The sequence below is a fragment of the Exophiala spinifera genome (assembly GCF_000836115.1).
Source record: "Exophiala spinifera strain CBS 89968 unplaced genomic scaffold supercont1.9, whole genome shotgun sequence".
Lineage (NCBI taxonomy): Eukaryota > Fungi > Ascomycota > Eurotiomycetes > Chaetothyriales > Herpotrichiellaceae > Exophiala > Exophiala spinifera.
In genome coordinates, this window is record NW_015622521.1 from 1,455,146 (window position 1) to 1,467,411 (window position 12,266).

Consider the following 12,266-nt stretch of genomic DNA (forward strand, 5'->3'; position numbering starts at 1 on the left):
CTGTCTCTCTGCTTTGGCGGAAAGTCGGGTGTTGTTGAATACCTGACCGTGTGTGCCGTATCAAAGATGATTCAGAGGCACGACTTGGCTTGAGAGAGAGAGACTAGTTAATTGACACTTGTAGCACCGCCCATCTGCTGTATCTTCCGTTAGTCGGTGGTTCAGTTCGGTCAAAAGAGAGCTCTGGATACTTAGTTTCTGCCGTGAGCAATCATTTAACCAACGCTTATCTTGTCTACCTATGTAGGTATCTTTTTGATCATCAATTGTTTATTGACGACCTCATCCCATGGCTAGACCCGCGACCCATTATGGACGCCTCGTGCAATGGTGCTATTCTGCTTTATGCTTTAGATGAACGCTACGTCAACCGAATAAATGCCGCGCCATCTCATTACCTCGTTCCGCAAACACCTTCCTCACAGTGCGGATATCGATACCATTTGTCAACCAAGCCATCACGTGCCATGGGCGGTGTACGCCCCGGCCCTGATCGACTACAATCCAAGTTTATGCTTCTTGATGCGTGGAAGGACACCAGCCAAGACCAAGACACTCGCGACAATGACGGCCCACAGCTTGATGTGCAGAACGTTCTTGTTGAAGGCGGTCTGCGTGGCTGCAGCGATTACGGCCAGCATGTATACTTGCAGGACGTACCCTGATACTCTGTAGCTCGGGTGTCAGCAATTCACATGCATAATCCAATAAGAATTTGCCCAAGGCGAGCAACAACAACAGTCCTCCTCACCTATGGTACTTGTAAATTGCCTTTGCACTGTCGACGCCGCCAAACAGTCGAGGTACGAAGAACTGTGCAAACCCAACGAGCCATTGAATGAAAATGAGTATGTACGCGACCAGGCCCAGCTTGCCGTGGATACTGGTGAATCTGGTCTCTGGATGCGAGGCCTTGTTCAACTCAATAACCACCAAGCCTGCGATCAAGCCTGTTTGTGGACGTATGTGTCAGCACCACAAAACACAAGATATCCTCGAATTGGTACTGATATGCGAGCTCCTGCGGGTCGGCTTGCAAGACGGTACGGTACGTACCTGCTACTCCCAACGTATTGAATACAGAATGCGCATATGTTCCGTGTATCTTGTCTTTCTGCAATGCTGTCGGCTGCAGCACGAGCGTGCCCTGGACAAAAAGGAGTGTGGCGGCCGAGTTGAGAAGAGGATGGTACGAGAAGAAGATAAAGTTGTTCTCGAAGATGGCAGCCCATACGAGGGCGGCAAGGATCCATATGCCTGCTTGAGCGAGGATTGCTACACACATGGGTCACACAATGTCAGCGTTCCTTGCCTCGTCGGTGGCTACAATTCTGGTGTGCCCTGGGAAGTCGAGTAGCTTTGCTTGCTTACCAGTGCCGGTGACCAGATTGAACTGCAGCCCTTGTCCTGGCTTCTGGGTGACATCGCCAGGGCGCCCGAGGAGCGGTTCTTCCTCTTGTAACGCGGGGTTCTCCTCTGGGACACCCGTTGCCGAAGCCATTCTGGTTCCTGTGGTTTACCTTACGAGTGCGGGCTCTTCGTAGGGGAAAGCCGCGAGGCGAGAGGAGTGTGAGAGAGTGTGTGTGAGTGGGGAGGGCGAGGGAACTCGGTATTATCAGATTATCGTGTCGTGATCATCATCGTCATGCGTCCCCCCTTGCAAATTCGGTCGACTTCGATTGCTTGAATGTTGCGGAGATTGAGGCCGCTAGACATGGATGCTGTGAAGTACCAGTTTCGCGTAGCTGACCAACTTCTGCCGCGCATTGGTTGACGCGGGCGCCATCGAGGTCGCTCATGACGCCATCCATGCACCTCACTCTCTATAACCGACTTGCTTATGAATACAAGCACACAATAACATACCAGGTAAGCGAGGACTTCACTACGGTCAGAGATATTGCGCACTCAAGGTTAAGGTAGCCCAAGTGACTTCCTCCCTAGCAATATGTGATTTCCAGAGCGAGCTCATGGAAGAGACAAAGGGTGCTGTCAAGCGGTGCATTGGGGGTTGCAGTCTGTAAGGCCCCCCTAATTTTAGGCGACGGTGCATATTTTTGGGGGCGGTCTACGGGCGCTGGCCACCTAGTATTACAGGTATGCCTCAACCAGCCTCCCTCTGTATCAGCAGAGGGTCAACGCGTGCATGGTTGCCACTGCCTGAGCGGTAGTCGCTAGATAGCATGAGACCAGCCTCGGCCCTCGCCCGCGCAATCTCTGTCTCTTAACCATCGTTTTCCGTGCTGGAGCGGGAAGTATATAAGCGGCGGCGGATCTGATGCGGCCGCACTCACTACCAGCAGGTGCAGGCCGCCATTTCAACGACATTGAGAATATAGAGTACAACCACAACACCACATTTCCTACACAAACCTCTCTAAATCGTCAACCGATCTATTTACCCACGGCCTTCTCTAGAAGTGTCCGTCCGGATCAGGTCCCTATCCAACTATGAAATCCCGACACGTCTCTCGAATCGGAGCAGACACATAATGATACAAGCCAAAGCGGCAGCAACGGAGACGAAATCATAAGGCAGGCCCAGCCACACCCCTCCACCGTGCTCCAAGCCGATATTAAACAGCATAGCAGTGACAGGGTAGGCCATCATCGTGCTCAGCGTTTCAGCCACTGCCATGACGGAGAACACGCTCCCCTTGTCCTGGCTGCTGACCAAAGCTGCCGCCAGAGCACGCATCGTCGCAGGGAGACCGGTCGAGAGCGTTTCGACAAACATGCCGATAAGCATGATGGCTGGGTTTGGTGCAAGCCCAATGATTGCGTATGCCAGTGCAAGTACGAATAGCGACGCCCTGGTCAAGACCACGTTCTTCTGAAGAACACTGATCGAGAAGCGGCTGTCGATGTAGTTGGAGATCAGAGGGAGGACCGTCAATAGCATCGCAGTCGTCGTCGCAGCCTGAAGGGAGTAAAGGAGCGTGGCGTTCGCCAAAGTCCAGCCGTATCTGTCAGACACGTATCGTTGAACCAGGTCGTTCAAAGCGTAGAAGATGATCTTCAACGGCAGAGTCAATGCCACAACCACAAGCCGCCAATCACTCCATATCTTTAAAACTTTGCGAATAGATGTTCGCGAAGCAGTGAACGAAGATCGATTATTTGGTGGTGGTGGTGGTGTTGTTGTTGTCCGTTCGTCACGCTCCGAGGACGTCTCTTCAGTCGCTGTGTCTTCACGCTTCTGCAGGTGCAGTGTCTCCGGTAACGACACAACCACAAAGATGGTGACTCCCAGAACCCCAAGACCTAGGTACACGGGATACCATGGACTCCATCGCATCAGGATGCCCGAGACCAACGGCCCGAGCATCCTGCCGATATAGGAAAAGGATGTCGTGAAGACGAACGTATCGGCGAGTCGATCATGGGGGCTTATGTCTGACAAGATGCAAATGAAGAGCATCTCCGTCACCATGCTCCCGCCAGTGAACAGGCCGAGGGTACCAGCTAGCCAGACAGTTTGGAGAGGGAAACGCCCGTCGAACCAGGTGACGGCCGTGATCCACACTTGCATCAACAAAATCGACAGTGCGTTTGCGATGAGAATGTGCCGACGGCCAATGCGGTCAGCAAGCACGCCGACGGGTATGCTCAAGAGCAGACCCGGTACAGCCTGGGAGACCTCGAGCCATCCTTTCAGCGACGAGACTTGAGTTTGAATGGGACTGATCTTGCAGAACGACTCCGGAACCGGACGATGGGCAGGCAGGTCGGGCCTGGGATGGCGACGATACCACTGTTTACAGTAGATGTTCTCAAATATTTCGGTCTGAGCCGGGATCAAGAGCTGAAAAGCAATATTGACACAGAACACGAGGGCGTATAATTTCCAGAACACCGCTCTCGACACCCGGGGTGGTTGGGCTGTGCGGTGTGGCGTTTGTTCTTGAAGCAACGGCTGGCTTTCTGTTGATTGTTGCCGTGGCTCGTCTTCGAACATTGCCATCTTGCCGATCGCTCAGAGCGTTTCAAGGATCAAGACGTGACGGAGAACCCGGGATCTGTCTCGGACAGCTCGCATGTTGACACCATCCGTAGATACATATACATCACAGACTTATTGGTAAGAAGGGAGCCATAGGTCGAAATGACGGATGCCTGGCTGATCTATCAGAACATCAGGGTCTTTTTGCTCACAGAATGACGGAGGCCTGGATGGTATTGTTGTACCTTCGTACATTTCGGACCCCAGCTGGGTGGTGTTAACCCCTATTTGGCACGTAACGGCAGCCGTGTATCCGGTATCCCGCCAGTCTCATCACCCGCTGCCTCGTGGGGTGGAGCAGCCTCATCAGCCTAGGGCATTAGCTGCATCGGACTACTGTATGTATGTATGTACGCAGATCTGTGCTTGCTCTCACGGCCGCACAAGACACTCGTTGTGTACATGCCGCGCCCCGGTACAGCTCATCACGAAAGATATTCTAGATACCTTGACTGTGCCAAATGTGTCTGGCATAACCCAGAGGTCGATTCCAACCGGCAAGGCATCCCCTGGATGGATACCAAGTTCTCCCTGTTGTCGCATTCGCTTACGACCTTCGCATCATCACCACTGATGCAGCTCTACCCTCCAGCCTTTTGCCTGTTCTATTTTCATTGTTGTCAAACCCACCGTCTCTTCTCTGCTTTGTAGACCAATATTAAACGGAATATACTGGGAGCCACCACCCACCGCGGCGAAGAAGACCAAGGTGCGTCTAACTTCTCCATTTCCAAAAATGCCGCCGTCAGAATTGTTTTTCTCTTCCGCATCTGTGACAGTACAGAATGATGCGTCCAAGGGAAGAGGTTTTCTCGGCAGTGGCATTCCGATCATCGGACAGATGAATGCTGCCCTGCACCACTTTCGTAGGGGGAGGAGACTCCACGATGCCAAAACCTCTACCCTGGTGGCCGCAGAATCAACCGTTAGGCCTCAAAGGCAAAACAACGTCACGCGTCACACATCATGTAGATAACCACCTATAGAAAGAGTGTCTGCCTGGGCTGATCTTTTAGTTGGCCGCGGTTGAGACTTGCTGCGACTACTGCTCTTGTTATAAACACTGGGTCTATCGATGCTCGATTGAAATTCTCGTCTGGAACGTTGCTCCAATGTGCAGATGAGTCCGCTTCACAATCCAACAGAGGTGACTCTTTCTGATTAGGCTAGGCCGGGTGGTCCAGACTATATTCGTGTATCGTACATATAGTTTAGCGTTTTTGTCCTCTTCAGCCCGTTGCCCATACCGTTTCCATAGTAGTTGTCGGGCTTGTTGTCCGGTACACCAGGCCCGGCTGGCAGCTGTGCTTGCTTCCGTCGTTCCTCCGCTTGCTTCTTCTTTCGGTCCTCCTCTTCTTGCTGTTGCCGCTGCTGAGCAGCGATCTCAGCGGGCGTAAGGATCCTTGGTCCGCTGATATTGCTGCCGATGACGGTGAGCGGCACTTGGTTCGAGCCCTTGGCATCTCCCCTTGGCCCTCCAAAGTCAACTCCGGTCCCTGCCCGTCGGAACAGCTCTCTCCGCGCGTGCTCGGCACTGCGGCTTTCCCGCCTTGCGCATTCGATCAGCGCGATTGTGAAGAGGACCATGACCCACTGCATGAAGTCCTTGACGGTGGCCAGAGTGCCGAGCATGTCGGCCAAGTTGGGATTTCCAGAGTCCCTGAAGCGGGACTGTGGGCACCAGCGCGGGACTCGGCCCTGAGTGCCGGCGAGAATCGGTGCAAGCTCGCAACCAGTACAGAGGCAGGCTTGGGCAAGCCACGCAAGGAAGTGGAGAATCGAGATGGCCAGGATGAAGGTTGTGGTGCTGGCGGTGTAGTTGGCATCGTACGACGGGTCGACGCTTCTTCGGCCAGAAAGCGGAGGGGCAGGTAGCGCATTGAATTGCAATGCGGCGAGATGGACAGCAGCATAGAGAAGAGAAACCAGCGGAATGGTGGCGACGTAGAATATGAGAGGCCTATACAGGTATAGGTCAGCAAAGACATTTTCCAAAAGAGTGCCCAATGTGCAGTGGAGGACGATAGCCAAACTTACAGCCAACTCCCACTTGCCGGGACCATAACATGGCTCCAAGCTGCGTATTTGGATGCGGCAATCAACAGAAATATAGCCAAGATCAGTGTGAAAACAAGGAGGAAGACTTGAATCGGTCTTGTTTGCATCCTGTGAGGCTGCCGTATAGTGTTTGGTTCTTCGGCCGGGATGGAGGTTCTACGTGTAGATCAAAAGCTGGAAGGTCAAGCTCAACGAATGACGGAAATACAGTCAACAAGAAATGAAGGAACAGCGGCGTCCAGCGCGCAGCGCCAGCGCCGTAGAGAAAGTTGACCGGGGGAGAAACTCGACAGTTGAAAAGAGTGGAAGTGGAAGTGGTCGGTCTCCCTGGGATATGTAAATGAACGACGCAGAGAAGACGACAATGACCCGCTAGCCTGGGGAACGACTGTGCAGAAAAGGTTGCCATGGGACGAGATAGGAGATTGGCGAACTGGGACAGCACGAATTCAGACAATGCCTGCTTGTGGCATCAAGGTAACCCCCGTGGCGCTGTGTCGTGTCCGGAAAAGAGGCCTCCGTATGGGTCACAGGTGATAAGATTCAGCCTCATCCTCTAGCTCGTAGCAACAGGGAACTTCAGGAGCAGAGCCGCCGCTGTTGGTCGCAGATGAGCTTAGCATCCTCTGGTGTGGAGGCGATCTTGTGAGTGATATGACGTGACGGACGAGAGACCGGACACAGGATCAGCGACTAAATGGTCTGATCGACAACAGTTCTCTCTCCTGATAAGCTCCTGGGGAGGGATGGCTTCTCCTTGTCCCAGATCATGGCGGTATCTGAGCCCATATTGGGCAAGTGTTGCCCCAGATTTCACTGTTGCTCAGTCCGATCGCGGTGATATGACACTAGATGCCGCAGGATGAGCTTGACAGATGCCAAAATGCAGGAAAGGGGAGGAGCCTGGTGTGGTTCACAGCCGCCGACCTATGGGACGTCGTTCAAGGAGAAGAGAAAACCGTGTAAGTCTCAGTCGTCCCGATGTTCTGAGACGCGCCGCGTTTCGAGCAAGATTCGGGGCGATTTTGTTGCAGATGCGAGACATGGCGCTATTCTATTTCAGGCTTAGTACACGCACCTCGTATTTGAGTTTCTTGTGAGACGCAGGGAAATCCTCAGCCTTGCTCAGCCTTGTCGTACAGATGGAATCACATAGAGGTGCACGGGAAAAATTGCTCTACCCATCAATCTGATTATCGACAGATACCTAACTGTTTGATTCCCTGTCGCTGTGGTGAGGCAGGACTGCTCCATTGCTGTCTCCGTCCTCTCCCTTTCCATTCTCTCTCACCCCTTTGGGGCCTCAATGTTTAGCAACAATCTTGCCACCGGCGTTGTGAGAGTCTAGCAACTCATGCGCTTTTCGAATATCCCTCCAGTCAAACACGTAGGTAGGTTTCGCATCCCAAGCTTTCTTCTCGATCTTGTCCACGATCTCTTGCAGTGGAATCCTGGAAAGTGGAAATTCCGCAGTTCCCAGAACCTTGCTGTGGAACAAACTGAAATGTACCCCTGGCTTCATTTGCACCATGGGGTTGAAGTCTTTCACTGGTGCCAATCCTCCCAGCCATCCAGCTTGAAGCATTCTACCACCCGCTCGGACAAGCTCAATTGACTCAAGGAGCGCCCTGTTGCCAATCAAATTCAAGACTTTGTCGAAACTGGTGCCGGCAGGAAATTCGCTCGCTAGATTATCATGTTCAAGCACAACCTCCGTCACACCCATTTCTTTCAGCATCTTGAACCTTCCTTCTCTCCTTGTCGTTGCAGTCACTTTCACTCCAGCGTTGACAGCTAGATTCACGGCTGCTTGACCAATGGTCGAGGTTGCACCGCGGATCAGGACTGATTCTCCCGCCTTAACATCCAGGACAGTGAAGAGACAGGAATAGGCAGTTGAATACACCTCTGGTACAACAGCAAGCTCTTCCCATGGCAAGTTTGTCTCAACACGGGCAACATTCGTGACTGGTACAGTAACGAACTCGCCATACGATCCTGGACGGTTTCTTCCCATCCCGCCCATGACACCGATGACTTTGCTGCCAACTGAGAATTCATCGCCCGGACAGGCTTCGACAATGCCGACGCATTCAAGTCCCGTGATGGGATTCCATTCGTCCCATTCGCCTTTGCGCATGTGCATCTCGGCGTGGTTGATTCCAAATGCTCTCACTTTGACGAGTACCTCACCAAGCGTAGGTACTGGCTTTGGGACTTGCTGAATTTCGAGAACTTCTGGTCCTCCGAATCTAGGTATGACAATAGCCTCCATCGATGATGACATGGTTGTTGTACTATCCTTATACTTGATCCTCGATCTTTGGTGCTGGAATCGTTGGAAGCAGACGGAAAGACAATCTTGCTGCTGAATTGATTGAGTTCTCCCTCCATCTTCAGGAATAAGTCCAAGTTATTTATGCCTTTCCAAGGAGCTTCAGGTTTGTTCAGCTCATACCGTTACTAGGCGATCAATTTCCGACCGTGGTCGTCAAGGGCCCAGCTGGCCATTGGAAACCTGCTGATATATTGACCTGACGGACTAAGCCAAAAGCAGGAACATCTCATCCCTGCACCTGCATATCCGTCCGAGCCGACCTGTTCACGCTACTCGCCGCTTGGACAACCTTGCCGCTTTATATCAAGCTGCATAACGGATTGAACATGGTGCTTACTTTCCTGGAACTTAAACTAACATGCTCCTTTTCAATCAGTGTTGCCGCTTCTGTTGCAGGTTGCGGCTCAGATTAGTCAGGATTTTACCGGGCTGTGTTTCTCGTGCTAGTGAAGCACACCTTGTTCCGACGCCATCAGGCCTATAGCGCGAATCGCTCTGTGGTCACCTCGGCATTCACATACCTTCTGATTAGCGCTTCAGATTGAATCCAGACAACAACGACTGAAGAACAATGATACAATCTACGTCATTACGCGCAGCTCGTTTCGCAGGAATGCTACCGCACACTTCCGTCCTCTCCCTTTGTATACCTTGACCATGCAGGTTATTAAGTGCACAACCGGAACGTGTTGACATCGACACAGAGGAGTTGGTCTATAGCAGCGAAGGTATCTTTGGTGAATTCAGGGTTTTGCGGAAAGATGCCGGACCCTCCTGTAACCACTACAGGCTCGTCACGCCAATCATTCGCCTTCATATCTCAATCAAGTCAAACAGGAAGAGTGGATCGTGAAACCCAAAGACGAGTCCACAGTCATGCGCAAGCCAACTACCGAAGGCGTACCTCGAAACGGCAACACCAGGGCACAGTCGAATTGAATTTGGCGCCCTTACAGGGGGGATCAACGAATGCTGAGCTGACTCTCCCTCGGCATTATTCCAGTCCTACCACACTCCTTGATGCTAGTCGAACGGATCCATTTGAGACCTTCGCTCTGCAAGGAGGACGTCGGGCTCATCAGCTCTGGGATCATGGTATGTTTATACAGGTTTTTGCTTGATTAGTAAGGTCTACGCTAATGACTTTTGACTTGGAACTGTTACAATAGTCTACGATGGCACATGCGCAAAATTCCGTGTCCTCATTGACATTGGCTTCATCGACCTTGTTCGCGAGAGCACCGCCTTGTCCCAACTGCTTTCCGCGTCAGCGTGGCATCTAGTTCACTTTCTGCGCTGTGAGCACGACACGGGTGATGACGCAAGATACTCGATGATCTCGAATCAAGCTCTGCAGCACAAGTTAAACGACATAGTCACCGGTACGAGCGACGATGTCGTGACAGCTGTACTTGCAGCTGCAGCATATGCGGTAAGAAGTCAAGATGCACAGCTCAGTGAGGATCATGTTGGCGACTGACTATCCCACCTATGTAGAACCTAAGCAAAGACCCTTTACTGTTTCAGACCCACATCACCGGCCTTTCCCAAATCCTACAACATCGAGGAGGCGAGGATTCCCTCAACGCACGTCCGGCTCTCAGGCTGGCGTTGTTCTGGTGATTGAGCCACTCACCGACCGACTCATCTCGGTATCGGTTGCTGACAGTCATTATCATGCAGGGTAGAGACGAACGGTCGGTTCCGACAAGACTCGTCGCCCATATACCCTCCTCCATACCACATCCTCGTGGCCCAAACCAAGCTCACTCCAGCATTCATCGACGTATCACAACTATCAGCAGACAGACAATTTGGTGACATCCAACGCTGCACGACTGTACGATACATGTTTGATCGATTACGGCAACTCACCGAGACGGTGGACAACGAGTCCTCAACAAAGAACAACTTCTGGTTCGAATCTTCCTTCTTGATCTACACCATCCATCCTTTGCTGCATGAACTCCTATCCGTGCCTCGCGCTACAGGGCACGATAGTACTCTTCTCCAGCAACGCGAGTGCGTCAGACTTGCGGCCGTCCTGTACGTCTGCAATATTCGCAATAGATTCGACCCCGATCCGGGAATTGGCATGCTCTACGGGACAAAACTCTACGCAATGCTCAGGTCGCCGGACCTGTTCTCTTCCTGGTCGGAGAACAATACCAGCCTCGCGGCATTGATCTGGATCCTCACGGTTGCAGCATGTTCAGCCGCACTGTTCGACGACGTCCGCCTTCCTTTCAAGACACTTCTTTCGACGACTCTGCGATCCACGGGAATCGTAACAACGTTTCCAGACTTTTACACGCTCATCCACGGACTGCTCTGGTCAAACACGGTTCTGGAACCAGACTTGGGCAGTTTAGAAAACGACCTCGCCTTCGCTGACTGACAACTGGGAAGACCACCGAAGACACGCAAAAGCACGTATCTCGAGCATTGGAAAAATCGCCACGTCTACCTACACTCGACTCAGGTCGACTCGAGCAGCCGCCAATGGTAGTTCGTACTGTGTTATTCATATTCGGTTTGCAATGCAAGGGCACGCCATGTACCACCCTCACCCGAAAACAGGCTCCTGCTTCGCATCAGGCACATCCTTAAGATACTTGACGCGGTCCTTGCAATAGAACTCGACGTCGACTTTATTGCCCAGCTCCGCTTTCCCGCCATCCAGTCCTCCCGCCTTGACACAAGTAACGTCCGGCATGACCTCGAGCTCGGTGTACAAGCTGGACCCGCACGTCGGACAGAAGAAGTGCTTGTTGATCTTGCCCGAGGCTCCCGTGGCGTCGTACGACGACGGTCTGCCTTGGGTGACCTTGAACGAAGTCCTCGGCACGACGGCGTTGGAGGTGAAGGCTCCTCCGGTCCACTGTTTGTCGTTTCCACGACGAGAAGAAAAGATTAGCTTGGTGACGGGCGTCATAACCATGAATGCTTTGAATTCGGAAGCTGAAACTCGAAACTTACCTTTTGACAATCAATACAGTGGCATAGCGCAGTCACTTTTGGTTCGCCGCTGAATTCATACTTGATGCCGCCGCACAAGCAACTTCCTTGCGTAGTACTGGACATTTTTGGGTCTGCTCTGTATTTGCGCGACCGAGGTTATTCCGGGGGTTTTGGCTTTTGGGGGTATGGTTGGCTGGCTGGCTGGTTGTCTGGCTCCCTTCGAATTATTTCCGCGTGTTGTTTTTGCCGCAGGTATACTGGTGGGAAGTACCTGGTACGATATACGTGGGTGAGTATGTGGGCGAGTGAGCGCGTGCCTGTGTGAGAAAGAGGGGTCCGAGAACGAGTCCGAGTACGCGAGTGGAAGAGAGAGTGCTTGACTCGGACATACAATATACTGTGATGTGCTAAAGTGAGTATGCCTGGAGGGTGAGTGTCTGATGCAACGAGATATATACTCTATGATTTTCTCCAAAGGTTCAATTGATCGGCAATTGAATGACGCTTGCTTTTCCTTTTTCCCTTTTCTCCCCAGGAGGGATGCAGCACTGCTTTGTTTACCGTGCGTGTCTGCTCCCTACTCGCGCAGTGGGTACTTTTACGTCCAGGTAGGTAGGTATCCACACCGAGTTCGTCACAGAACCGACGACCCGTACAACCCTACAACTCCTCTCTCTTTCTTTTCTTCCATTACTCCGAACCCCCTTCTCGGCCCGGTCAACACCTGCGGCATTATGCCTCGAGGTACCCAGGTAGGTAGGTACACGAGTCGGTCCCTATGTAAGTTTACCTAGACATTGACAGGTCAAACTCACGTCTCGGCGACCAGGAACTTTGTGAGGATCAATAATGACACTCGATACTTACTCGACACGCTCGACGATGACAGATTTCAGGGATCTGGAA

At 52.2% G+C, this 12,266-nt stretch overlaps 6 protein-coding genes across 6 annotated transcripts; 1 reads left to right on the forward strand and 5 right to left on the reverse strand.

Moving 5' to 3' along the window:
- Nucleotides 1–497: 497 nt before the first annotated feature.
- PV08_11555 (uncharacterized protein) lies at nt 498–1,501 on the reverse strand (the record flags this gene model as incomplete). The annotated part of the gene is made up of 4 exons (XM_016385863.1): nt 498–669; nt 752–950; nt 1,057–1,275; nt 1,372–1,501. 4 exons carry the CDS (start codon nt 1,499–1,501, stop codon nt 498–500), a joined length of 720 nt encoding a protein of 239 aa, XP_016230807.1.
- Nucleotides 1,502–2,449: 948 nt separating this feature from the next.
- PV08_11556 (uncharacterized protein) lies at nt 2,450–3,964 on the reverse strand (the record flags this gene model as incomplete). The annotated part of the gene is made up of 1 exon (XM_016385864.1): nt 2,450–3,964. The coding sequence occupies one exon, from the start codon at nt 3,962–3,964 to the stop codon at nt 2,450–2,452; it is 1,515 nt and encodes a 504-aa protein (XP_016230808.1).
- Nucleotides 3,965–5,188: 1,224 nt separating this feature from the next.
- On the reverse strand, nt 5,189–6,168 carry PV08_11557 (uncharacterized protein; the record flags this gene model as incomplete). Its single annotated transcript, XM_016385865.1, has 2 exons — nt 5,189–5,963; nt 6,041–6,168. 2 exons carry the CDS (start codon nt 6,166–6,168, stop codon nt 5,189–5,191), a joined length of 903 nt encoding a protein of 300 aa, XP_016230809.1.
- A 1,196-nt stretch (nt 6,169–7,364) lies between these two features.
- PV08_11558 (uncharacterized protein) lies at nt 7,365–8,348 on the reverse strand (the record flags this gene model as incomplete). The annotated part of the gene is made up of 1 exon (XM_016385866.1): nt 7,365–8,348. The coding sequence occupies one exon, from the start codon at nt 8,346–8,348 to the stop codon at nt 7,365–7,367; it is 984 nt and encodes a 327-aa protein (XP_016230810.1).
- Nucleotides 8,349–9,160: 812 nt separating this feature from the next.
- PV08_11559 (uncharacterized protein) lies at nt 9,161–10,797 on the forward strand (the record flags this gene model as incomplete). The annotated part of the gene is made up of 4 exons (XM_016385867.1): nt 9,161–9,494; nt 9,569–9,831; nt 9,897–10,018; nt 10,083–10,797. The coding sequence occupies 4 exons, from the start codon at nt 9,161–9,163 to the stop codon at nt 10,795–10,797; spliced, it is 1,434 nt and encodes a 477-aa protein (XP_016230811.1).
- A 168-nt stretch (nt 10,798–10,965) lies between these two features.
- On the reverse strand, nt 10,966–11,483 carry PV08_11560 (uncharacterized protein; the record flags this gene model as incomplete). The annotated part of the gene is made up of 2 exons (XM_016385868.1): nt 10,966–11,280; nt 11,379–11,483. 2 exons carry the CDS (start codon nt 11,481–11,483, stop codon nt 10,966–10,968), a joined length of 420 nt encoding a protein of 139 aa, XP_016230812.1.
- Nucleotides 11,484–12,266: the final 783 nt, after the last annotated feature.